The 23,451-nt window shown below is 54.9% G+C and overlaps 3 protein-coding genes across 3 annotated transcripts; 2 read left to right on the plus strand and 1 right to left on the minus strand.

The window, feature by feature from the left end:
- Nucleotides 1–2,862: 2,862 nt before the first annotated feature.
- On the plus strand, nt 2,863–4,344 carry COCSUDRAFT_13461 (hypothetical protein; the record flags this gene model as incomplete). Its single annotated transcript, XM_005649912.1, has 4 exons — nt 2,863–3,093; nt 3,215–3,319; nt 3,549–3,794; nt 4,162–4,344. The coding sequence occupies 4 exons, from the start codon at nt 2,863–2,865 to the stop codon at nt 4,342–4,344; spliced, it is 765 nt and encodes a 254-aa protein (XP_005649969.1).
- Nucleotides 4,345–5,907: 1,563 nt separating this feature from the next.
- On the minus strand, nt 5,908–8,393 carry COCSUDRAFT_46709 (zf-DHHC-domain-containing protein). Its single transcript, XM_005649913.1, has 6 exons — nt 8,026–8,393; nt 7,721–7,909; nt 7,397–7,603; nt 7,189–7,301; nt 6,901–7,055; nt 5,908–6,659 (listed from the first exon to the last, which is right to left on the minus strand). The coding sequence occupies exons 1-6, from the start codon at nt 8,172–8,174 to the stop codon at nt 6,297–6,299; spliced, it is 1,176 nt and encodes a 391-aa protein (XP_005649970.1). The 5' UTR covers nt 8,175–8,393; the 3' UTR covers nt 5,908–6,296.
- A 259-nt stretch (nt 8,394–8,652) lies between these two features.
- COCSUDRAFT_65241 (hypothetical protein) lies at nt 8,653–21,846 on the plus strand (the record flags this gene model as incomplete). The annotated part of the gene is made up of 29 exons (XM_005649914.1): nt 8,653–8,669; nt 8,882–9,060; nt 9,189–9,377; nt 9,475–9,626; nt 9,946–10,092; nt 10,239–10,403; nt 10,589–10,807; nt 11,120–11,347; nt 11,623–11,968; nt 12,206–12,465; nt 12,650–13,333; nt 13,454–13,644; nt 13,771–13,814; nt 15,077–15,141; nt 15,475–15,606; nt 15,698–15,826; nt 15,929–16,165; nt 16,302–16,528; nt 17,994–18,268; nt 18,391–18,584; nt 18,695–18,779; nt 18,885–19,053; nt 19,149–19,274; nt 19,387–19,600; nt 19,798–20,011; nt 20,352–20,586; nt 20,857–20,971; nt 21,093–21,369; nt 21,527–21,846. The coding sequence occupies 29 exons, from the start codon at nt 8,653–8,655 to the stop codon at nt 21,844–21,846; spliced, it is 5,835 nt and encodes a 1,944-aa protein (XP_005649971.1).
- Nucleotides 21,847–23,451: the final 1,605 nt, after the last annotated feature.

A 23,451-nucleotide genomic window follows, 5' to 3' on the forward strand; every position in this document is an offset into this window, starting at 1 on the left:
TCGGATCCCAAAGTTGCGATAGGGCTCCTTCCCTGCATTTAGACAAGTGTATTCCATATCTCAGCAGCTCGCGCTTTCGAACACTGGCACGACGAGTGCAAGAAAGCTGCCATGCATCATGTGTTGATGCATGCATGTAAGCCGGCAGAGCTTCACCTGGCTCGTGCTTGAGCTCATGATGCGGCTCCGCCCTCTTCAAGCCAGCCAAAGCGGCATCCAGCTCAGCTTGCGGCAGCATTTTCTCGATCACACCACTGCTCCCCGCGGTAGCAGCTGCTGCAGCTTCTTTCTTCAGCTTAACAGATGGCGCCTTCTGTGTGGCCCCAGCCGTCTTGCGCGCAGTCTTCTTCGGGAGCTTTGCATCACCAGCAGCAGCTGATGCAGCAGCTGGTGCAGCAGCTCTCTGCTTTCGCCGAGGCGGCTCACTGGGACCCGCTTGCTCTGCCTTGACGGCCCCTGCATCCTCTGCTACGGCTGCTCCTGGTTCCTCTGCCGTGGCTGCTCCTGGTTCCTCTGCTTGCGCTGGTGCAGGAGGCTGTGCCGTGCCCTGGGAGGCAGCGCTGCGGGAAGTCTGCCTCTTCCGTGGCTGGCGAGCTTCTGATCCCTCGTTCTTGCGCCTCCTGGCCCCTCCCTCAGCGCTGTTAGACGGCTTGCGTGCACGCTTGGGCAGAGAGAGATTCTCCACTGCTCTCAGCTTTGCAGGGGGCATCTCAGCGGATTCCTGGTCGACCTCCAAGACCTCGACGTCCATGTCAATTGCTATTGGCTTGGCAGCGGGAGGCTTGGCCTGCCGCTGACTGCGTGTGCTTGGTTTGCCCTTGCTGGCTTGCTGTGAGACTGCCGCTGCGGCGGTGTCGTCCACACCTGCTGTCTGTGGGGCCTTCGCGGGACTGTCTACCTCCACATCAGAATCGCTGGCCACTGCAAGTCCCCCACTGCTCAAAACCATGATGGGAGAGTCCGTGCTTTTGCCAGTGAGCACAATCCGCTCACGAGCGAGAAATTGAGCGGTTGTCATTCTGATCTGCTGATTGTTGTTATTCATTCATCAAGCTGGGCTTCACACAAGCATTAAAATGAGCGCCTGTGCATCCATGCATCACTCATCAGCAACTGATTCTGCGACGGATAACGGCCCCTTGAAAAAAATGATCACCTCCGAGGAGGATATTGTGAAAACCGCTATCAAAATGTGGGCATGGGGGCAATATCTGCAAGCCTGTACGAGGTTTACAGAGCGGGATGCCTACCTGACGTATTCGAGCGGAAGCTCTTTTCACTCAGCAATGATCAGCACAACATCTTAAACAGATACTTCCGAATCAATGCAGTTGATGCTATGGAGAGCGATGCCATCCCTCAGCCAGTGTTCTGCCGCGGAAAATGAAAGATGTGCCCTCCGTGATGAGTCACTGTCACGTGCAAGGCTTGGACCATCGAGGCCATCTTGGCGAACGCGATCCTTCCCTGTGCAGATTAGACTGTAAAGAACATTGATAAAAATGATCCTCTTCTGCTTATTATATAGATATTGCTAGCTAGTGAAGATTGAGTTTCTTATCAGCAGCCATTGTGCCAGGAGTACGAATTATATTTGCGTGCTGGTGGGCCTGATGGCTTAAAGATTCACATTAGTATATATTCTTCATGGCTGATGATGCTCTCGAAGACGGAGAAATTGCGGGCGAGCTCAATTCTTTATCTGGAAGCACTGCTGCTGAACAGGTGAGAGATCTGCCGCGCACAGCAATTGTCAAGCGGCACATGATTATCAATTTTGGGACGTGTTCTTAGCTTACTTGCTTCTCGCGGCAAGGGATGGCTCTTGACGTCTTATCTTATGGTGCACAGGAGGACCCAATGTCACCTTCACAGCCTGGGGCCAATCCTGTTGGGGCCACTGAGGGCAAGAGGACTCCGAAGAAGAGGAAACTGGCAAAGTTGGCTGGTGCAGCAGTGTCGGCATTGGGCAGCTTCGTCAATGTGTACGGAGACAATGTGAGTGTTGACCTTCCGCTCTTCCCACAAGGGCCGTTGGAGCCTGCAATGACCACATCAAGATATAGATCAATTTTGGCATGTTTACAGGCCCGTGCAGATGTCCAGCTATCACATGCGACCCCAATACGGCTACCAGACCTGCAAGGGCTCCTCCTGTGGATGCTGGCGGAGGGAGTGAGTCAGAAATGGGCATTTGTGAAGGTCAGCAGCTCTTGTCTGCACTAGGTGCTTTGATGTCTGATCACTGGCTTTGCATTCGCGCAACTCAAATGCTGAAAATGGCTTTTGTGTCTGCAGAACAAGCCACTCATCTCCAAGGTGGCCTTGGTGGCAGTGCCAGGCCTGAGCGCAGATCTCTACAAGGCCTGTAAGGTGGTTGCATCCTTCCGCAAATGCTTTCATGTACACATATGAAAGCCTTACAGCCGCGGCTTTTATCAGTGAAAAGCCAGGCAGCTACTAACGCAGTTGTATGCATTTGCAGGCATTACTGCCAACCTTGGCCGGAATACCGCAGGTACCCGTGACTCTCTTTGCGAAAAATGCGATGGTCAGACCAGGTATCATTCCGCAGATCAGCCAAGATGTTTCATTTAGCATTTCACACATACCTTTGAATAAGGCAAGGAGACAGGCATTAGGGAACCTAGTCTTGGTTGATGACAGTAATGACCTGTTGCTGCAGGGCAGACTGTGGCAGCTTTGTTTGCTGTGCCACACAGCAAGAAGAGGAAAAGATACCTGGAAGCATTGGAAGCTGGCATGGATGCCGACAGTGCAGCTAAGGCAAGTTGATAGCCATTGCATATTTAAGTTCATTTTGAGGATTTGATGACAAGTATGGGTATACTCAGGATGAAAATGAGCCTTCAAATCGACCTATCTGTTTCTGAAGCTGGCTGTCTGTTCCAGGATGACAGCGAGCCGGCGCAGCAGAAAGGCCAGTCAGTAAAGAAGAAGCGGCAGCCCTTCCCTCCAAAGCACTACATCGCAACGCTGGAAGCTCTGAAGTCTTCGGAGTATCCACTGCCAATTGTCGGTCCTGACGGCAAGCTGGAGTGCCCAGAGGGATACATTGCAACCAAAGCAGGTGTGCTGAAGGATTGCTGTGTGGGCCTGGTGCTGCTGATGAGGATTGACTATCCTCGAGCAATGATACAGGTCTGTGAAAGCTACAACCAGACAGATTGTCATGTTGTGGGCAGGACCCAAGGGAGGTGATGAGGAGCCTGCACTGATCGGGCTGGACTGCGAGATGTGCGTGACAGAGGAGGGCTTTGAGCTGACGCGCATCAGCCTGGTGGATCACCAGGGGCAGGTGACCACCTCTTGTCATATATCTTGATCAAACATTACCTGCATGCCCTTCTCACCCCGTGCTGAACCAGCAAACTAGCCTGTCTTTTTTTCCAAGGGATGTTGCCACGTCTAGCATCCGCTCGCCAAGTGTTGCATGCATGGGTGATATAGGACGTCCAGCTTTCAGCAGTACGGCTTCATCTGTTCTGCTCTACTTTATTCAAGGTGTTTCCCTGTGTGTTGATCAGGTGATGCTGGATCAGCTGGTGGTGCCGGACAATCCCATAACCGATTACAACACGCGCTATTCTGGCATCACGGCCGAGATGCTGGCCCCAGTGACCACGCGGCTGGCGGACATCCAGGTCAAGTTCCTGGAGCTGGTCCCCGCGGAGGCCCTGCTGGTGGGCCACGCGCTGCAGAACGACCTGCGCGCGCTCAAAATCCTGCACGCCAACATCATCGACACCGCCTTCCTTTACCCCCACCCCAAGGTGGGCTGCCCCACCCAGGAGGACACTGCCCAATCGCACTAATGTTGGAGCTGATGGTGATAGCAAAGGCCCAAGACCAGAAGGAGTCCCACAGGTTGTGTTGGGCTGTGGTGCAGCCACTCTCACCATTCCTGGGAGATGCCAGCGCCTGATCCATACTCAGGACAGTATCACAGGGGTGCGGGCATCTAGGCTTTGGGGATGTTGGTGCCAGGTGAATGATTGAGGCGGTGCCATAGAGATGGGCGCGGTGCCATAGAGATGGGCGCTTTGTACCTACGTGAGAGCATAGCACCCTGCGGACGCCAAGGGTCGAGTGCTGAATGATTTTTGAAGGGTTGAGTGACTCGTAGCAATGTGGGTCCAGGGGCCGCCGTACCGCTCAGCACTGCGGAAGCTGACGGAGAAGTTCCTGAAGCGCCAGATCCAGAATGGCTCCCATGATTCCATCGACGACGCACGCGCCGCGATGGAGCTTGCACTCCTGAAGTTCAGGTACTGCACCTTGCCTACTTCTCAGCACATGCCTTCTTGCATTTCAGCATGCTGACCCCGACCATTTGCAAAGCGAGCATATTTGGAAGACCACAACAAAAGCACCCTCTGCATGACTACGACGACATTACAGACCGACATTACAGACCGAGAAGCGTGTGCAACAGGCATGGGCCGGCCTTCGGTAATGCAGCGGCTGAGGAGAGGGACGGCGATCCGCTGTGCGAGGTGCTGGCAGCTGCCGGCCGCCGCTGCTCACTGGCTGACCGCCAGGACGTCCTCAGCCGCCACGTCACTGGTACGCGCGCATGCAATCTGAGTCTTCTCCCTACTTGCAGCAAATTCATTCCCCCCCAGTAGCACAGCTTCCTCGAGGTGCTGTGGCTGATGGGAATGCTTGGAGCATCTGCATGGCCAGTGAGGTGTGACGGCTTAGTCGCAGGCAACTCGCATGCATTTGTATGCAACGACGACGAGGAGTGCGCGGTGGCCGCGGCGAAGGAGGCGCGCAACCCGGCCACCAACTTCCTGTGGACGCAGCTGCGCGCGCTGGCCGCGCTCCTGGAGCAGCGCTCGTGGCACCGCCGCGCCCTCACGCGGGCCGAGGTGGCCGCGGGCCTGCAGCACACCGCCAACGGCGCCGCGCACCCGCAAGCGGCCGCGGCCGGCTCTGCAGCTGCCGAGGACCCGGCAACTCCGCTGAAGATTGACGAAGACGAGGAGAGCGAGGAGGGCGAGCTGGATGCAGTGCCAGCGCAGCAGCAGAACGGGGCGGTGAAGCGCAAGCGGCATTCTCTGGCGTCCCACCCGATCCAGATCTCACCGGGCGGCGCAGCCGTCAGCACGGCATCACCCGGAGGAACCCCCGCCAAGGGCCCTGACACAGCGGAGCAGCTGGCGAACGGCAGTGCATCGGGCGCTGCATCTCCCTCTCAAGGAGTTTTGGCTGAGGCCAACAGTCTGAAGCAAAGTGAGCCAGCGGCCACGCCGGAGGCAGGGGATAATATAGCAGGTGCAGGGCAGGTTGCAGGGAGTGATGAAGCGCTGTCGCCGGAGGCGGCGCTTGCCAGGGAGAGGGAGGTGGCTGCTGCGGACGAAGCCGCCATGGAGCAGATACTCAGGCAGCTTGATGAGCGGCTGGGACGCATACACGACGCGCTGCCGACCAACGCCATGCTCATTGTGGCTGCTGGGCAGGGCGACACCGCTGAAGTCCGCCGCTTGCAGGTGCGCCATTTAAATTCATCCATGACAGTGTCTAAATGCAGAGAGAAGTGGCGCTCGTCACGTGCTGACTTTCAGCGGACTGGGCTTAGCTACAGCAGGTCTTGTTTCAGCGGGTTTATGGGTTGTACATGCTGGGTCTACTGGTGTCCAGTTGGTCACAATTGGGAGGGTGTGTTGTGCAGGAGCAGAAGTGGCGCCGGCAGCAGGGGCTGGATGGGCTGCCGCCATGGAGTGTAGAGAGCGAGGGGCTGCTGGCTGAAGCCATGGTCAATGCACTCCATGGCTTGTGCTTTTGCACAGTCAAGCACTGACTGGGGGCTTGACAGGGGCAGCATTATAATGCCTGGTTGTAGGATGGCATGATTGTCCGGGATTCTTTCTGCAAGATTTTGATCAGCTTCCAGTTACACAGATGAATTACGAAGTATCTTTTAACGTTGTTTCAAATAAATTGTCATGGAGCAGCCACAGTATTAACCTGGCATGCCCAATGGCACTTAGAGCGAGCGCTGTGCCACGTTCTTGACATTTGTAGCCTGGAGGGTAGCTAATGACTTTAGAAGTTCTGGGTGCATTGAGCAAGATGTAGAATCTACACCTGTTCCGCATCATGTTCTCAATTGGAGTTGATGGGATGGTTGAGCTGCACGTGGCAGCTCCAGATGGTTCAAGATGAATTTGCAGGCACATCTAGCCCACTTGGAATGTAATACTCAAGAGACTGCCTAAATTGTACAGAGTCCTAATCTACACATGTGCAGTACTGCTCAAGATCCCACATCAGAGATTCTTCTTGGCTTGCACCGCAGCTTTCCTTCCTGCCCAGCTGGGGGGAATCAATGCATCTCTGAAGTTGGCAGCAAAGCCTTTGTCATAGATGTTCTGTGGCGCAGCAACTGCGGGCTTGGACTGCCCAGAAGCTGGCCACAAGCGCCCCTTGACAGCTGCTGCAGACAGGGACAGATTTTCTTGCCCCTGGCCATCTGCATGCTCTGCCAAGCTTTCAGCACGCAGCCTCCTGGCCACCTCCCTCCACTTGAAGGTCTCATACGTTGTTGTGGCCCTGGATATGAGCCATGTGTGGTAGGCAAAAAACCCCAACACCAAGAGCAGTGCCACCCCCAAGAAGATGAGCTCGGCAACCTGCAGAGTACCACATGCATTGTCATTGCCAGCATACAAAAAAAGTTATATGGGGGATGGCACATTCAGTGAAGGATTATGTCGAGTGACAACGTTGGGTTTAACCCAGTCACAGGGATATGCAATAAGGGCCATATAGTAACCCAGATCGCTGATCAGCATGAACAAATTTACCCTGTGCTTCCCTTCGTCGGGACACAGAAGTGCAGTTCCACACACATGCAGAAGAACGTCAACGTACCGGCACAGGGTACTGCTGCAGCATCCATTGCAGCAATATGCGCGGACGAGATCCCAGCAGATACATTCTCCCGGTGCTGCGCTCCCTGACAACGATTGTCCACGCGCCCCGCTCTTCTAGGACCCCATGCATGATGATGCAGCCCAGCGCCAATCCTGTCACAGGCACAAAGTGGGCTTAGATCATTCAAGCGTGATATTAAAGTTGCAAAACGGGCCCAAAACTGGGCAAATTGTGAGTATTAGGCAAATGAAACAGCCAAGATATGAAGCAAGTAGCAGGCCGCACCATAGGAGCACAGGACCATGTTGGCCACCAGAAATGCCATGAAGTATCTAAGATTGCAAAGGCCCACGCAATTGTTGATCCATGCGCAATGGTGATCAAACCTTGCAATGCACCTGCACGGCACCGCACTCGTTGACTTTGCTAGTCGGTGTGACAGCCAGTCAGAATGAGTTATGCAGGAAGACATCCACATGACATGAGACAGCACCTTTTGCATGCCGGGCAGTGTTTTGAGCGGGCGGGTCTCTGCCAAAGGCAAGACCAGCACTGCTGGCCGCTGCGGCTTGTCAGCTCATCATACGGATACAGCGCACAGTGCGCTGCCACATTGTCAGCTGTAATCCGACCCGGATCGCTCACGCTGGCAGTGTAAAACGCCAATAAGCAGGCGCCCAGTGTAAAGGTCCCTGTGTATCTGTCAGCAGCAAAATAGTAGCGCAGCAATCAGTGTACAGAAACATATGTGGTTTTGGTTACGATGCTGCACGGACGTCTGACTGCACCTCAGAAAGCCATCAGCTAGGGGTCGCACATGTGCCACGTAGGAGCGTATGACTGGGGCAAGAAGCAGAAGATGTCCACAGTGTAAAAGTAGAAGCCGACTGCCAGGAGAACAATGTAGAATATCTGCAGGACGGGGCTGGAGCTTTCTGCGCACTTGTCTCGCCACCTCTCAAGCACCTGCTTCCCATGAACTCCAGCTGACCGCTCCACAAGCCACCTTGCAATCATCACCAGGGATCTATAACTAACACCGCATTTCTCGTGCATTGCACTGGTGTAAGAGCTGCTGAATGTTCGTGCTTGAGCACTGACTACCACGTTGCAGAAACCCACCAGAATCCCTGGCATATGCCCGAGAACAGGAGCCAATGAAGGCTAGCAATGGGAGTGTCAATGAAGATGGCCGCTTCTCCGAAGAGCAGAAGAAAGATCAGCACGGCAAGAAGAAGAAGGTAGCATGCTATTAGGCTGAAAAAGTCCATCGTGATCTTCAGTGCTCTGGTGCTGCCGATAATGGATGGATCTTCCAATGCCTCCCTTCACATTCTGATACCCGAAATATCTGTAAGCAGGGAGCAAGCTGTCGTCCATGACTAGTAACTGCCATGAGGCATAGCACTGGCGACAGCAGACAGCACTGTTGCCCATGCAGGTTCCGCATGGACAACGTCATGTTAGCAATATTTGAACATTGATCTTTGCTCGTCTTCCTTTGGCCAAATCGATGAATTTCTTTCTCCATGCCTCTTCCCAACCTGCCCAAAAATTGCTTCGTCAATTGCCCACTCGGGCAGCAATCCTTACCGTTCAACATCTGTACGCGGGAAGCGGAGCCAGCTCTGCCTGCAAAGCTTAACAGCGACGTCAGTGCCAGTATCAATCACTAGAATAAATTGAGCACCTGCAAGCGGTCACTTCCAGTTGTTGAGTGAGTGAGTCAGACAGGGGACTCAATGCGGGATGTTCGGCCCAGATAAGTGACCAAGTTGCCCATCATGGAGTACGCACCACCGCGTAAATCTCGCAATATAGCTCTCACGTACGTCTTACTGCCCTGAAGTCACCTTCCTGTCGTGTTAGCCGAAGGTCCTTCGACTTGCATGTGTCCTACTTGGAGCAAGTGCACGTACGACTTTCGACGAATCTCTTCATGACAGGCTCATTAGAGATGTGTGCATGTTCTGCGCAGAAGTTTACCCCAGTATGATGCGCCCGTGGCAGATATTGCCGGCAGAACTAGTCCAAGAAATTCCAAGGGCCAGGTGAAAGGTAGCGCTGCCAAGCTACCCACACCCCACGTCCAGGACACGGCGAAAGACATGGACACGGAGAGCTATGATCTTACAGGAAGATCCAACGTTGCAATCAGTAAGTCAATAATCATGCTCCTTCTCCTCTCCTTGGGTTCCTGCCGAAGGGCAAGGTCCTGGTGCCTTCCAACGCAGGGCTAGCAAGGTCTTCAATCCCAGGAAGAGAACAAGAGCATTCTGGTGCAGGCTTTGCGCGACCATCCGTGCACCAGTCTACACTGAAGGAGCTCGCTGCTGCCTCGCCCGGGAAGCACAGCGCCTCTCTGGAGCAGCAACTGGCTGGGCTGCAGCGTGACCTCAAGGCAAAGCAGGCTGAGGTCGACGCTGGAAAAGCGGACTTGGAGTACCGCCAGCGACTGCTTCGCTTTGCAGCAGGTCTGTAGCACTGCCGGCGGGGGCCTGAATCCCCCATGGAAATGAATTAATGACATTTGGTGGTTGATCTGGATGCTGAGAAGTTGTGGCTTGGCAGGGGCTGCGAGGAGGGAGGTGTTGGAGCTGCGTGCATACAAGGAGAAGGCAGATGCTGCACTTGTCCTGGCCGAGAAGCGCATCCAGGAGTTGAAAGAAGAGCTGGACGCAGTGGCAGTCAAGATGAACGGGGCCAAGGCGGCATTTGGCGAGGTGGCCTGATCCACCACCATAGAAACTCTCATGAACACCAGTAAGTTGTTTGTCTCATATGTCTTGGATGAACTGGACATTTGCTGATGTGTGCCGCCTGTCTATGCCAACAGGGTGTGTCTGGGGCTGACACCTCTGGAATGGCTGACACAGCAGAAGCAAATTCCTCGGAGTCTCGGAAAAACGAAGTGCGTGACTGATCAAAACATGCAATGCCCCTGGCATTGCAAAGGAAGCAAAAGCCGCAAAAGACTTCAAGCTGTGTTGAAAGTTGGTGATAGAGCTTTGAGTGACATATGGCAAAATATCACCTGTGCAGGTACAGCAGGACTCCACGAGGGAATTGAAGGAGCAGCCCGCAGCCGAAGAGGCTGGGGAACAAGTGGCAGAACTGAAAGCCCAGCTGAAAGCAGAGGCGGGGTTCAAGCAAGAGCTCCTGGAGCGCGTGCATCACCTTGAAACACAGGTCATACTCTCCCAAGAGCTGTGCTCCGCAGGATAATTTTGCTCTCCGGTGGCATAGCGACTAGGAGCCTTGCAGCAGGGAAACAGAAACATGCATATGGCACCATGCTCGTCGGCATACTGTTAAATGTATGTTGCTCAGTGCAGGTTGCGGCCAAGGAGGAGCTGTGCGCGAATTTGGAGGCGGAGGTTTTGGCGGTGGGCGCGGTTGCTGCCAAGGCGCAGGAGCGGGTGCGCGTGCTGGAGCCCGAAGTCTCCGCGCTGGCCGCCCAAGCCGAACAGGCCGGCCTGGAGCTGGCAGAAGCTGCCAAGGTGTGATCTCCCGATCGTGTGTTCCCTTCCAACTATTGTCATGTGCAACATGACTCCCGATGCAGCAAAAGGGGGCTGCGCCTGCCAAGCAGTAACATTCAGTGCTACTTTGTGATTCCACATATGAGAGTTTCTATGCATACAGCACTACTTTGCATACTTGAGAAGAGACTATGCTCCTGCAGGAGAAGGCTGCGCTGGAAGTGCAGTGTGCGCAGCTCCGCCTGCAGGCACAGGCTGGCGCAGGGGCAGCGGCTGCGAGCGAGTCGGAGACCCCCGGGCCAAATCTGGCAGCCATGCTGGAGCAGCGCACTGCTGAGCTGCATGTGGCAGAAGAGCGCAGCCGCGACGCGGCTGCCGAGATTGAGACGCTGCTGGCTGCTGTGGCCAAGCACAGAGAGGAGGTGGGTCACATTTGTTTTCAGCATTTGGGCACTTCATGCCAAAACCAAAGTAATCAAGGCACATTGAAGATGTCAGGTCAGGCGCGACCTGGTCAATTGGGAGATATGATGAGCATGCATGTATGTCATAGAAAGACAGAGGATTTCATTTGTAACTTATCCCTTTATTTATGACCAGAGAGCATCTATTATTAGAGTGTTTTGTAAGCATAAACTGGGCTGATGCTTGGAATGTGTGGGTGGTGCATGCACGCACCAATACAACAGACTGTTTCGGTATAATTTATTACAAGTGGATGGGCGCTGGCGCAGAACGAGGAGCTGAGGGGGAGCCTGGCGGAGGTGGAGAAGCAGGTGGATGGGGAGAGGGGGGCGCACGCTGCGCTGTGGGAGAAGCTGCAGCAGGCCAACGAGCGCCTGTCCGCCAGCTCCACGGAGGCCGTCGCCAAGGAGAACGAGTTTGAGCGGCGGCTGGGCCTCTCCGACTACCAGCGCCAGTGCACCGAGGCCCAGCTGCGCGACGCCGTCGCCAACCTCAAGGTGACAGCACCCGCCAGCACTGTCAAATCATGAGTCATCATCTCACGGCGCCTTGGCCTCTTCAATTTTAATGCCTACAATCGTGAAATGGTGAAGCTAGTATCCCTAGACTGTCGTTGCGCAGGTGAAGAGTTGCTGAAAATATTGGACTGTTGACTAATACCACTGTGCATGCTTGCAAGCAGGATCACGGATGTCATTGACATGTGCTTGTGACATTCTGACATTTCTGTCAGGTTATGAAGACATCAATAAGTTTTTTTGGGTTGTGCCAGGGAGTGCAAGTGCTGGGCCTGGCGTCCACGCTGGCCATGACAGGCAAGGCAGTAGATGCTGAGGCATCGCGCAAGGGGCTGGCTGCGGCAGTGGGCAGCCTGGCGGAGCAGATGCTGGCAGTGGAGCAGGACCTGCGTCTGTTTGCCTCGACAGAGGACAGCATCTCCACAGAGGTCTTCGACAGCCCGGGATCCAGCCTTGCCAAGGAGGCTGGGATGTGGCCGGTGCCCGAGGGACACTCAAGCACCCTGGAGGCGCTGCAGCACACCTTCTCAACCCCTGGCCCGGCCCCTGCGTACCATGAGATGTCTGCCAGCAGCTGCAGCAGCATCAGCCTTATCAAAGGTCAATCCTAATGCCAGGCAGTCTGTCATACCATTGACACCCCATGCATGTCATTTGGAATGGCCTCCTTTGACTTGATTGACAATAATTAGTACAAGTGTTCTAAGCTTCACACTGAGACCCTACTTGTGCATATTGTAGATGATGCACCGGACCCAAAGGCATCAGTTTACAAGATTCTTACTGTTGTGCGTCTGAGCGTTGGTCAGGAGTAATCTTGTCAAGTGCTCTTTGCAGGGCTGGCCGACCAGGACAGGGGCGCCCTGGAGGTCCTGTCGGCGCCGTGCCACCCACAGCTGCCGCGGATGCATACGGCGGCGGTGGCCGCGCGGCGGTGGCTGCACGGCCAGATCTCACCGCCCCGGCAGCAGCTGCCGCCGCATCTGCGCGCGCCGTGGCTGCCCTTGCTGCCGCCTGCCCCGCTGCTGCTGCCCGGCGGGCAGGATGACCTGGGCCCTACTCCCCGCCTCAATCAACGCCAGGACGCGCACTTGGAGGTCAGCCCCTTCATTCGGCCATGTATATTTAGCGTTCATTGTGTCAGTCCTGTCCTTGTACGCAGTGCCAGTCTATTCTTTGGAAACACTCTGATCATCACGAAAGTGTGCCAGGCTGCTCAAAAGATGACAATGTCAGGTCTCAGAGTCAGGAGAGTGATGGATGAATACCCTGTTTATGCAGGCAGTGCTGGCGTCGTCAGAGAATCCACTGCTCCTGCTGGAAACGCCGCAGGGGCCCAGCAGCCGGCAGAGGGGCTGGGCGCAGACGCTGGGCGAGCTCTCCATGCTGCCCAGGCACGCCTCATCCGCCCCGGCCACGCCGCAGGGCGCAGAGCTCTCCAGGGACACCTCCCACGCGCAACAGGCGTTGCCTCTCACATGTGCGCCCCCCGGGCAGCCGAAGGCCGACACCTGGCGCGGCGCAATGGCCAGGCGCCACCTGTTCCAGAGGGCAGCTGCCCTGGCAGAGTCGCTGGAGCAGCTGCGCTTGCAAGTGCAGAACGGCCTGGCACAGCCTGGGCCGGTGGACGGATCCCCCGGCAATGCCGGCGCGCGCAGCGCGAGCCGGCTGCTGCACACAATCGAGGAGGCGCACGACGACTGCGCCAGCACTGGCAGGGCGTCGGTGGCCAGCAGCGTGGCGCCCAGGCATGCCTCGTCAGACGAGGACAGCCCGGAGGAGCGCATAGCCGTGCGGGGGCGGCCGGCCGCCGCCGTCAGGCCGATGCCCGTGGGGCTGTTGAAGGGCATCGGCGCGCCGGAGCACCGGCAGAGCAGCCCTGACGCCAGCACTGCCACCTCAGCCGCCGCCTCTGCTGCCCCGGACCTGTCCTCACGGCCGCCGCGCCTTCAGAAGCTGGCCCAGGTGCGCTGGCTTTCTGCGCTGTGTGTTATTCTGCCTCACATCTGCATGGTCACAATGCGCATCTGCCTTTAAGAGCTGTCAAATAATTTATTGACTGGTGACGCTTGCTGCCATGTCCAGGCTGCACTCCCATGCACGCCAGTGGCAACCATTGCTGATGCTGTCACGGTTCCGGAGGTGACATCCTGCAAAGCCGCCCCAGAGGTGGCCGTGGCAGCTGACTTGGTGCGCGTCAGTGCAAGCTGCGCTGTGCAGAAACCAAAGGGAGTGCGCAAGGAGAAGAAGCAAGCCCGCTTCAGACAGATTGCTGGGTGAGCTTTTTTATACAGTCACACCTGTTTCAATTCTTTCCGCTCCGCTTACTATGATAAGCTTTGGGTCGGGACCCTGCAACCTTAAGGTCACCAGTCAACTCAGCAGATTGTGTGCGGCTGCAGGTCGCTTGTGGCGATTCCCCTGTTGGCGCTGGCAGTGGTGGCCAGTCCTGGCATAGGCCAGTGGTGGAGACCTGCATCTGGAGCTGGAGAGACTGCAGCAAAGGGCATGAAAGCACACAGTCCCAGCAGAAGCGCAAGGCAGCAGCATGACCATCGCCCTGCCATGTTTGGCTGAGTTGTCGCTGATGTATGTACACCTCACGATTGAGGGAAGACTCACTCAAAGTGTTGGAAAGACTGAAACTTGAATGGTACTGGGAGACAACTGTATCAATTGGAGAGCTTATGTCAGATACCTGCAGCTGCTAGTACTGCTTGTTGATTCAACACTGTTGAAGGGTCGGATAAATGCAAATGGCGGCCTAGGTTGTTGTATCTGTGTTGCACCTTGCAATTTCTGAGCGAGTTTGGGATGAGCACTGATGTGTTCAGCACCTGTCAAAAGTTTTGCGTAGAGGCTGTAGAGCCTGCAGACAAAAGTTCTGCCTTAGTTGAAGGTATTGGCACGATCGCTCGGTATTGTTGTTGGTTGCCTGGTGCCCTGATTAGCTGATGTCTTGTTGCAGTGAAGTCAGTTCAAGGTGTGAGTCAAGATCTGTATCTGAGATCCATGGCCTTAGATGTTCTGTGTAAATTCCTTCAGACTATGTCTAACAAGAGGCTCATCAAATGTGTATCCATGGATGGTACCCTTGATCAAGGATCATGATCCATGGCTTCCTGCGCGTCAAACATCTTTCAATATCAAGCCTGTTATTGACGCTCAAATATAAGCCTCAGCAGCTGGCCTTAAGCTTAATTGGAATTGTCTGTGATACAATAGCATGCATGCAGATCTTCCCTATGTCTGTCCTATACAGGCTATAGCTACATCCATCGTGTTTGGAACTCACAAGCAAGCTAATGCTGTGGTGCAGAGAAATTGCAAAGCCTAGTCCTGTGCATCAATTGCCTGTAAGGATTGTTCCACTTACAGCAAGTGCATTGCGAGCTGCATTGAAAGACCATTCATAGATATCAGCACTTCCTGATTCATGGTCTTGCGAACGACATTGTCTCCAATAAATCTGCCACACTGTGTTACTCATAAACCGTTCAGTCCTATAATTTTTCGACAGAGAGTGTGTCTCGGGGAGCGCAAAGGCCGAACTTGCAGAGGATCGGCCAGATCACCACCTCGATGGTTCGCCCAAAGTAATCGGAACCAGGAAGAAAAGTCAAGTAAGAATACAGATATAGCATATATCTGGCACTGCAAATCTAATTTGGTCCCCTGCGACTGATCCAGCTCTTGTATGTGTTGCAGATCAGAACAAGGTTCGCAGATACCTGGAAGATGAGCTCAGGGATCCCAGCAACTTTGTTGAGTGGGTACCCTCCTCATGAATAGATTTCAGATAGTATGTTGCAAAGTTCAATGCTGTCTCAGATTTGCTTGGCTAGAAGCGGTGGGATTATCCCACTGGAATGACCTGAGCACAGAAGCCCACGTGCATGTGTTTCTTCTCAGGTATCTCTTGCCGCGACCCCTCCGCCTCCTCCTCACAGGCTTTGGATCAGCCTCTTGCCTTGTCGCCACTGTCATCAGCGCAACTCGCTTTCTCTCGGTGCGTCCCAGCCATCAAATTAGCCTTCATTCAGCTGGGGCCAAAGTCCAAAGGCCAAAGTCAAAGGCAGTTGCTGACGTGGATGATCATTTGCCAGGACTACAAGTATCAGACGGGTGATGGCGACGCCGGCACCGTGATCATAAATGCGTTGGGATGCACTGCTTTCGGCGCTTTGTTCTTCCTGGACAGACAGGCTGCTGGCAATCGCCTTGTACGACGTGAGAAGGTGCGGTTATTGCGGTAACTTACTCACATTTGAATAATGTGAGATGCTTTGCTCATGGATGTGGTTAAGGCCCTGCCAGTTCCAATTGCAGGTGAGAAAGGCACAGATTGCCATTGGGGACCGGGAGATTTACACAAATGAGGAGGGAGAACGCATGTCTAAGCTGAAAGAAGTCAACTCAGACTGGATCATCAGACGCTTGGAGCGCTGGGGCCAAAAGGTCCGCTTTCCTACTTACATCACAGCACAATAAATTGTAAAGCGGCACACTCTCTACCATGCTGGGCTTGCACATCTGGTCATTGGTTACCATTGCCTGCAGGACGGGCTCCCTTTCGTTGGGCCCAAGAAGGGGGCACTGTTGCAGCAGCTGGTAAGGGAGAAGCAGCCCAGGATGGCAGTAGAGGTTGGCACACTATGCGGATACTCCACGCTGCTGATCGCACAGGCAATGTTGCCTGATGCGCACCTCATCAGCCTGGAGTCCGACTGGAAGTGGGCGCTCGTGGCCAAGCGCTTTGTATATCAAGCCACCACCGGTGATAAAAGCAGCAAACCGGTGACCCTTCTATGTCCTGCTTCATTGAAGGCTCTAGGATAGATTTTTAACGGCATCTTTGTCAGCTTTGGCTGAAGCTGGTGCAAGCACTTTGACCTACATCCTGCCCCTCATTGTAAGTGTATTACATGCGCAGGAGGACCAGCGGATAGCAAAGGTGGATGTCTGGTGGGCAGATGCTCTCCAAGCCCTCCCATCGCGCATCAGAGAACATAATCGCATCGATCTCCTGTTTCTGGACGGGCTTCCGAGGCAATATTTGGAGTACTTGAAGGCTGCCGAGCCGCATCTGGCACCAGGCGCCCTTGTTGTGGCCGACAATGCTGGCATTTTTGGGCAGGGGGGTCTGAAGGAGTACCTGCAGTACGTGAGGACCAGTGGGAAGTACTCAAGCGAGTACTTGGAGTCCACATTAGAATGGAGAGATGACATAGCAGACGGTCTTGAAATCTCGAGGCTGCTCAGTTGAATTGGGCCTCGACGTCTCGTACAAATCATATGACATATATGATCATATATATGATATGTCGTTCTCACCCGGGCTTTTCTAGCTAGAGTATATCCTATAGGACAGCTATGAACAGCAGTAATTGCTCCACTTGATGATTTAAATTGCTTCTACCAGGGCTGGCAGATTTTATGGCTACACCAGCACCAGTGACTGCAGCTGCGCAGTAGCCAGTGTGACGCAGGCTGCCGCAGTACTGGCAGTGATCACTGATCAGATTCGCATTGACCGGCACTGTCATGCATGCACATGCGCAAGGTCACGCAGGTAGGTATACGCTGTAAGCAGACTGTGTCAGTCATCCTGGTAATTGTTCATCAGGATCGAAAAGGCTGGGCATCCAAACATCTGTCACCTGGTCGACCAAAATTTGAAGCTGCTCTGAAGGGGGATACCCCATTGAATGCGTTACATCACCATGATGCCTTGGGAGTGCATCCTTTTATAATTGCACAATTCCTGTCTTCAGACATGAGAAAGCATGATTATGTTGTCAAAAGGACTTTCTTGGGATTGATTCCGTGGAGGTCCAGGCTTAAAGCCCAGATGTCTTTGATCGAGCATGTGCAAAGGTAGAACAGCGGAACTTACATCTGCTCTGCGATGAGTGGTTTATTACAAGCTCAGCAGGTATACTTTCCTCCTGTCAATCTTGCTCTTTGATTATGATGTCAGCATGGCCCTCCCCTTGAGCCAGCCACTAGTACTAAAGGATGAACTCTCCTCACAGGATAGACACAATGACGAGTTGATCATATACCGGATCTCTGTAATGCTTGACTGTTGATTGGTGACTTCACAGATGATTCTTGAGCACATCCATGACGGCAGACCCTGCCCTTGGGGCTTGCTGCCATCAGTGCAGTCCAGACTGCCCCACCCCTTTAGGGCATCAGGAAAGCGCAATTGGTGGACCCAACAGAGAGCTTCTCGAGGCCAGCAGGCTCTTCCACGGGCGCAGCTTGCTACAGCTGTCCAAGAGAGAAGTACAGTAACAGCGGAGAAGTACTTACTCACAGGCAACCAGGGATCCAAGGTGGGTTCTTTCAACTGGCAGCTGCATTGTATCGATGTCAGAAACATGCCTTGGAACATCAGAAGCTGAGAACTTCTGCACAACAGGTGTCTACAACAGTGGAAAAGGGCAGTGGCGCCTACTCTGTCCGGATACTGGTCAGCCGTGACCCTGCAGTGGCAGGAGATCTGACCATCTGCTGGTAATACTCAGAGCTTCCAGGCAACCCCTGCATACCAACCCTAAGTCATGCAGCGTCACCTACTTTGACGCGTACATGTGACACTGATCGGGGATCATTGCAGGGGAACATACCGGACCTCCCCGGCAAAATGGTTTGTACCAGACACAGTCGAGGCGCCCGCCGGCAGCGCCAAGGATCCCAGCACTGGCGGCATGACGAGCAAGCCCAAGAAGGTCGGAGATGGGCTGTGGGAGCTGGTCATTGATGTGCCCACCAAGCTGGCGCCGCTGTTTCTGGCGTTTCAACTGAAAGCCGATGGAAAGCCTGAAGTCAGCAGGGGCGGCCACAAGTTTGCAGTGCCTGTCGGCACCACAGCAGGGCGCCTTGAGCCGCTAGGTGCAGTCTCACCACACTCCGCCCCCACCCTTGGTAATATATAAAGCGCACTTTTCTGGTCAGGATCTGGAGGCTTTGGAAGTGCTGCTGGCTGAAGATTTCATGGTGTTGTTGCACTGCAGGTGCCTCCCTGGCCTCCGCAGACGGCCAGACCAGCGCTGTCAACTTTGTAGTCCGCTCAAGGGGCGCCTACTCTATGTCGCTCATACTGGCCAGGAAGCAGCAGGATGGCTCCAACAAGCCGAGCGGGTGCTTGGAAATTGCCCTGGATCCTGCTGTCAACAGGACCGGCGACCTCTGGAACATCTGTGTGGAGGTGATCATTCGTGCCAGTAAACCAGGACGAGAAGTGACAATCCTCACTCATGATCCTTCAGAAGCAAGGAGTCAATTGCTTGATTGAGGGATTTTGCTGCACGCTCACAGGGCTTGAAGGACTTGAGCACGCTGTGCTGGGCATGGCGCGCTGATGCAGATATGGCTTGGGAGGGCGGCGGCCGCTTTTATCCAGGTGCAGACATCATTGCTTCATTCCTTCCAGCTTGTTGACAAGCAGCAGTGCCGCATGCATTGGTGCCATGCATGGTCAGAGCTGAATTTGACATGTTGTTTGCAGGGCAGCTGATGTTCGATCCATATGCGACGGCTGTGACGCGCGTGCAGCTGGCAGAAGGCGTCAATGTTGTGCCCCCAAAGAAGGATGCCGGGCTGCCTTCAAATCCGCCTGCAACCATGGGCTGCCTTGTTTCCCTCGTTGAGGGATTTGACTTTGGCGACAGCCAAAGGTGCGTGGTGTATGTTGCTGTCTGATGAGATCTAATGAGTTATGAATATGGTGGAGCAGTTAATAGTGCTGACGTTCACTTTGTCTGCGCGACAGGCCCGACAGTTCACTGGAAACCTCCCTTGTGCTCGAGATTGACGTCGCCAGCTTCACCAGCAGTACCACAGCCCAGGATGAGGTCCCACTGAGCCACCAGCGCAAATTCTTGGGGCTGCTTGACAGGTACTTCACAAGTCCTTTGTCTGTCAATAGCTGCACTCCACAATTGAGAGGATGTCGATCACGTGAGTGCTTGTAAAACATATGTCAGAACATTGCTTTGTTAATTGAGCAGGCTTGAAGCAATCCGAGCCACGGGAGCGACGGCGGTACTGCTGGCTCCTGTGACGGTCAGCGCGGCCGGCTTGGGCCAGCTGGGCCGCGCGCCAATCTCCTACTTTGCGCCGGACCCGGCCTTCGCGGTTGCTACCGACACTGGTGCAGCTGCCAGGGAGCTGAAGCAAGTAATCAGCGGCCTGCATGATGCCGGGCTAGAAGCAATACTGCAGGCAAGGACCTCAGCCATCTGTCTCAAAGCTCTGTCTCAAAGCCAAGAGATTGTGCGACAAGGAGCTCCAGAGCTTTCACCTGTCATGTCCGCGCAGAACAGTGCGCTTAAAATAGTGGCATCTTCTGCTGAGCATAAATGCAGGCAGGCAGGCATGGGGGGTCGATTTCGCATGTAACATTGCAAGTTTGTTGGCAGGTGGAGTACTGCTTCACCGGGGAGGGCTCTGACGCGGCGCCGGCGCCGTTGTCGCTGCGGGGGCTGGACGCTGGCGTGTACTACCGCTCGGGCAGCCTGCTCAACTGCGGCCATGCGGCCGTGCGCAGCCTCGTCCTGGACTCGCTGCGCCACTGGGCCCTGCACTACGACATTGACGGCTTCTGCTTTGTAAACGCAGAGACCATGGCCCAAGGTGAGCACCCAAAGTTCCACTTTCCGGAATGCAAACACTCCTCTTTTTGCAAGCTGTATGGTTTTCTTCCCAGTGCTGCATCCTGGAAGTCCACCCGATCTTCAAACGAGTTGGATGAGGCCACTGGGACTGCCTCAACAATCCCTGTGTAGTTGGGGTGAATTAGGCGCAATTAGGGATACCTGCAGGTCCGAGATGTGTTGTGCAAATGATTTATGACCTGCCCAGAGCACGTGCAGCAAAGCAGGGTTGCAGACAACCCACCATCATCGCCCGTCAGGCAGACATGCAAGCAACAGTTCAATGATGAAGGAAAAACCTGGCTTCTATTATATCGCAGACCGCAACGGGGCGGTTTTGGACAATCCGCCGCTGGCAGAGGAGATCTGCGAGGACGGGGTGCTGAGCGCGCTCAAGCTGGTGGCCTGGTCGGGAGACGACAGCCTGCTGCCGCGCGGGGGCGAGCGCGGGTTCCCCCACTGGGCCACCTGGATGCAGCGCAACACCCGCTTCTCGCGCGACGCCGCCGCCTTCATCTCCGGCATCCCCGCTGCCGCCAGCGGCATGGCCACCAGGTGCTGCCGGCCACTGCTCTTGCTGGACTATATGCAAATGCAACTTGGAGCCTGCTCCCTGTGTCCATGCAAGATGTGCCTTGCAAAGACTCCAGGTTCCCATATGTTTCACGACGGTCTGAGAGTTTCTGACACCTTCGCATGTGTGCTTCATAAAGTGCGCTGCCATGCTGGACTGCCCCGCAGACTTGCTGTGCACGCTGCAGGTGGAATTCTGCTGTTGAATTGATCCATGTCAGGTCGCTGAGCTCGGGTGCTGGCCTGATGCAGGCTGACGGGGAGCGCGGATCTGTTTGCCGCGCGCTGGGACGGGGGCCTCCCGGGAGGCCTGGCGGCCGGACGGCGGCCGGTGTTCGGCCTCAACGGCACAAACTATCTGGGCAAGGTCAGCCACGCCAAGTACAATATCACAGGCCAACACAGACTCTGCTGCAACCGTGAGCCTTTGAAGAGCATGTTCCTGCGCCTGCCATGGAGAAATTCAATGGGTGCTGCTGGCTCGGCAGGGAACGCTGTGGGACCAGGTCGCGAGCACAGTGCCCGAGGATGCGCAGCCGCCGGCGCCCGGCAGGCTGAGTCAGCACGAGACGCTGGCCAAGACGCTTCTGCTGCTGACGCTGGTCTCCCAGGGCGTGCCCACCTTCCCCCAGGACGTCCTGGAGGACGAGCGGCTGTCGCGCGCTCTCACTGAGCTGCACAAAGTCCGGCGCACCTTCGCGGCCCAGCTCATTCCGCCCGAGTTTGACACTCCCCGCGACCTCAGATGGCACGGAGCCTCGGCAGGTGCGCAACTGCTGCCATCATGGCATCCAATCTTGCTTTCTGCATGCTCTGTCTCTCTTCATGCTGCACCCCTCGGCTGACTTCCGTGGATCCGCCGCATTGTCTAATCAAAGATATTTTTATTGCCAGTGCTGTAGTGTGCTACGATGTGACGCAGGCAGCACACCGGACTGGGACGGCACGCGTCAAACCCACGATTCGCTGTACCTGGCGTACTCTGTGCACGACCCGGAGGCGAGTGCCATGTACGTGGGCTTCAACCCTCACCACTACTCCATCACGGTGTCCCTGCCAGAGGGGCTGCCAGGCGCCACGTGGAAGCGCATTGTGGACACCTCATTCCCCGCACCCCAAGATGTGCTGCTGGGCGCCGGCGCTCCGTTGGTGGACAGCCACTACGAAGTCCCAGGCAAGGCGGGCGTCATCTTCGCTGCCGAACCGGTGCCCGCCGCGGCCGCCGTGAGCAGCTTCCAGTGAGAAGAGCGAGAGCCTCTCCAATATTATAGCCTAGCGCTGCTTGAGAAGTCGCGGCAATGCAGTGTGTGCCTAGCCTAGATTGGCCATTTGATTAGACAGCATCTTGCTGAGGGGCACAAGCGCTCCATGGCTGCGCCCCAGGCGACTGTATTCTTGCGGCTGTGCATGCATATGCCCGCCTTTGTCAATGACTCAAAGTGGATCTGCTGGGTGCTGCTGTTGCTGTGAGTTCTTTTGTAATATTGATTGAGAGACAGAGAGTATTTACAGTCGGTTTAAATCAAGAGAGAATACACACGCTTATCATGGATGACTAGCTAGGACACCAGCTTCCCTGCTTCAGGAAGCTGCAGAATCCCCTCCTCCGGCATATGTGCAAAAAGACGAAGCCTAGAACTCAACCAAAGTGTACATACGTCACTTTGAACCCACTTGAGTTCATTTTGGCATTTTTTGCAAGGGGAGTATCTCTGAACATGGATGGGGCAAGCCAAGTTCACGAGCATGACCAGGAATTACATGATGACGAATACACCGAAGAAGAAAGCGAAAGCTTTGAGTACCTCGATGATGAGGAGGATGAAGAAGAGGTCTTTAATCGGAAGGCTTATGGGCTCCATCAGCAGTTGCCCATCAGAAGAGGAGTGCCAGACTACAGCACTGGGCCTCCTCAAACAGCAGAGGAATATCTGAGACGCGTAAGGTAGTCTTGTGGTGTTCTGCCATTTGCATATTGACACAGTGATTGGTTATTGCTGGGACTTGACAGCCCTTCTTCTGCTTCTGAAGGTATGAAGCTTCTCAGCTGCCAGATATCGCCATCTCAGATATTGATGCCAGTACATTCGACGACCAGCGCACAGATTATGTACCTACAGATGGAGCTCGCCCAGATCACATCACCTTGGATGAGCAGTGGCTTCAAGCCTTCTTGAAGGACTTTGCCCAGCTCAGAGTCAGCATGCAGAGGTTAATCGACACTCTTTTGCTGCTGCAGAAGTACATATCCTAGTGGCTGCTTCTCCAAATGTGACAGAAAGATGTGCATGCAGCATGGAGATTGCAGATCCAGGGGCCAGTGAACACCCTTCCCAGGACGATATCAATGAATGGCATGCCTATTGCTTTGGGAGTGAAGAGCATCCAGACTCCATTGCAGAGGACTCTGGTCATATCCCCAGGCTGGAGGTCGTGAGATCGCTCAATCAGGTATGCAAAAGCGATCCTGACGAGCAAATCTTTGCTGTCCTTCACATGAGTTTTTTTGGCTGTAGCCTCGCCTAATGTCGCTCCGCTGAGTACCTCCTTTTTGTGCAGTTGACAGTGAACAGGCTCTTAAAGTGGCACATCACCTGGCAGTGTGAGGCGGCTGCTCTCCAAGATCGGAGCGTGCAGTGGATATATGCGCTCACATCCGTGTTGGAGAAGCCTTTGGCAATGGGCACAGCAGCGGCTCTGCGTGACCTGCTACGCTACTGTGCAAAGCAGCAGCCAATGAACGCCGAGGATGCAGCCAGACATGGCCTCCTTGTTGCCATTGCCGGGGCATACTTTCGCCAGGACGAGCATCTCGCACTGCTGCCTGCTGTGCAAGGTTGCCTTGCA

Source organism: Coccomyxa subellipsoidea (assembly GCF_000258705.1).
Source record: "Coccomyxa subellipsoidea C-169, whole genome shotgun sequence".
Taxonomy (NCBI): domain Eukaryota; kingdom Viridiplantae; phylum Chlorophyta; class Trebouxiophyceae; family Coccomyxaceae; genus Coccomyxa; species Coccomyxa subellipsoidea.

Bases quoted from the DNA above. Each gene is read 5' to 3' on its own strand.
- COCSUDRAFT_46709 (XM_005649913.1), bottom strand. From the start codon at position 8,174: ATGGACTTTTTCAGCCTAATAGCATGCTACCTTCTTCTTCTTGCCGTG. The intron at 7,604-7,720 runs GTGCGACCCCTA...TGCTGCTGACAG, and splicing joins TACGCTCCTACGTGGCACAT to ATACACAGGGACCTTTACAC. The intron at 6,660-6,900 runs GTACGTTGACGT...GGTACTCTGCAG, and splicing joins TGCAGCAGTACCCTGTGCCG to GTTGCCGAGCTCATCTTCTT.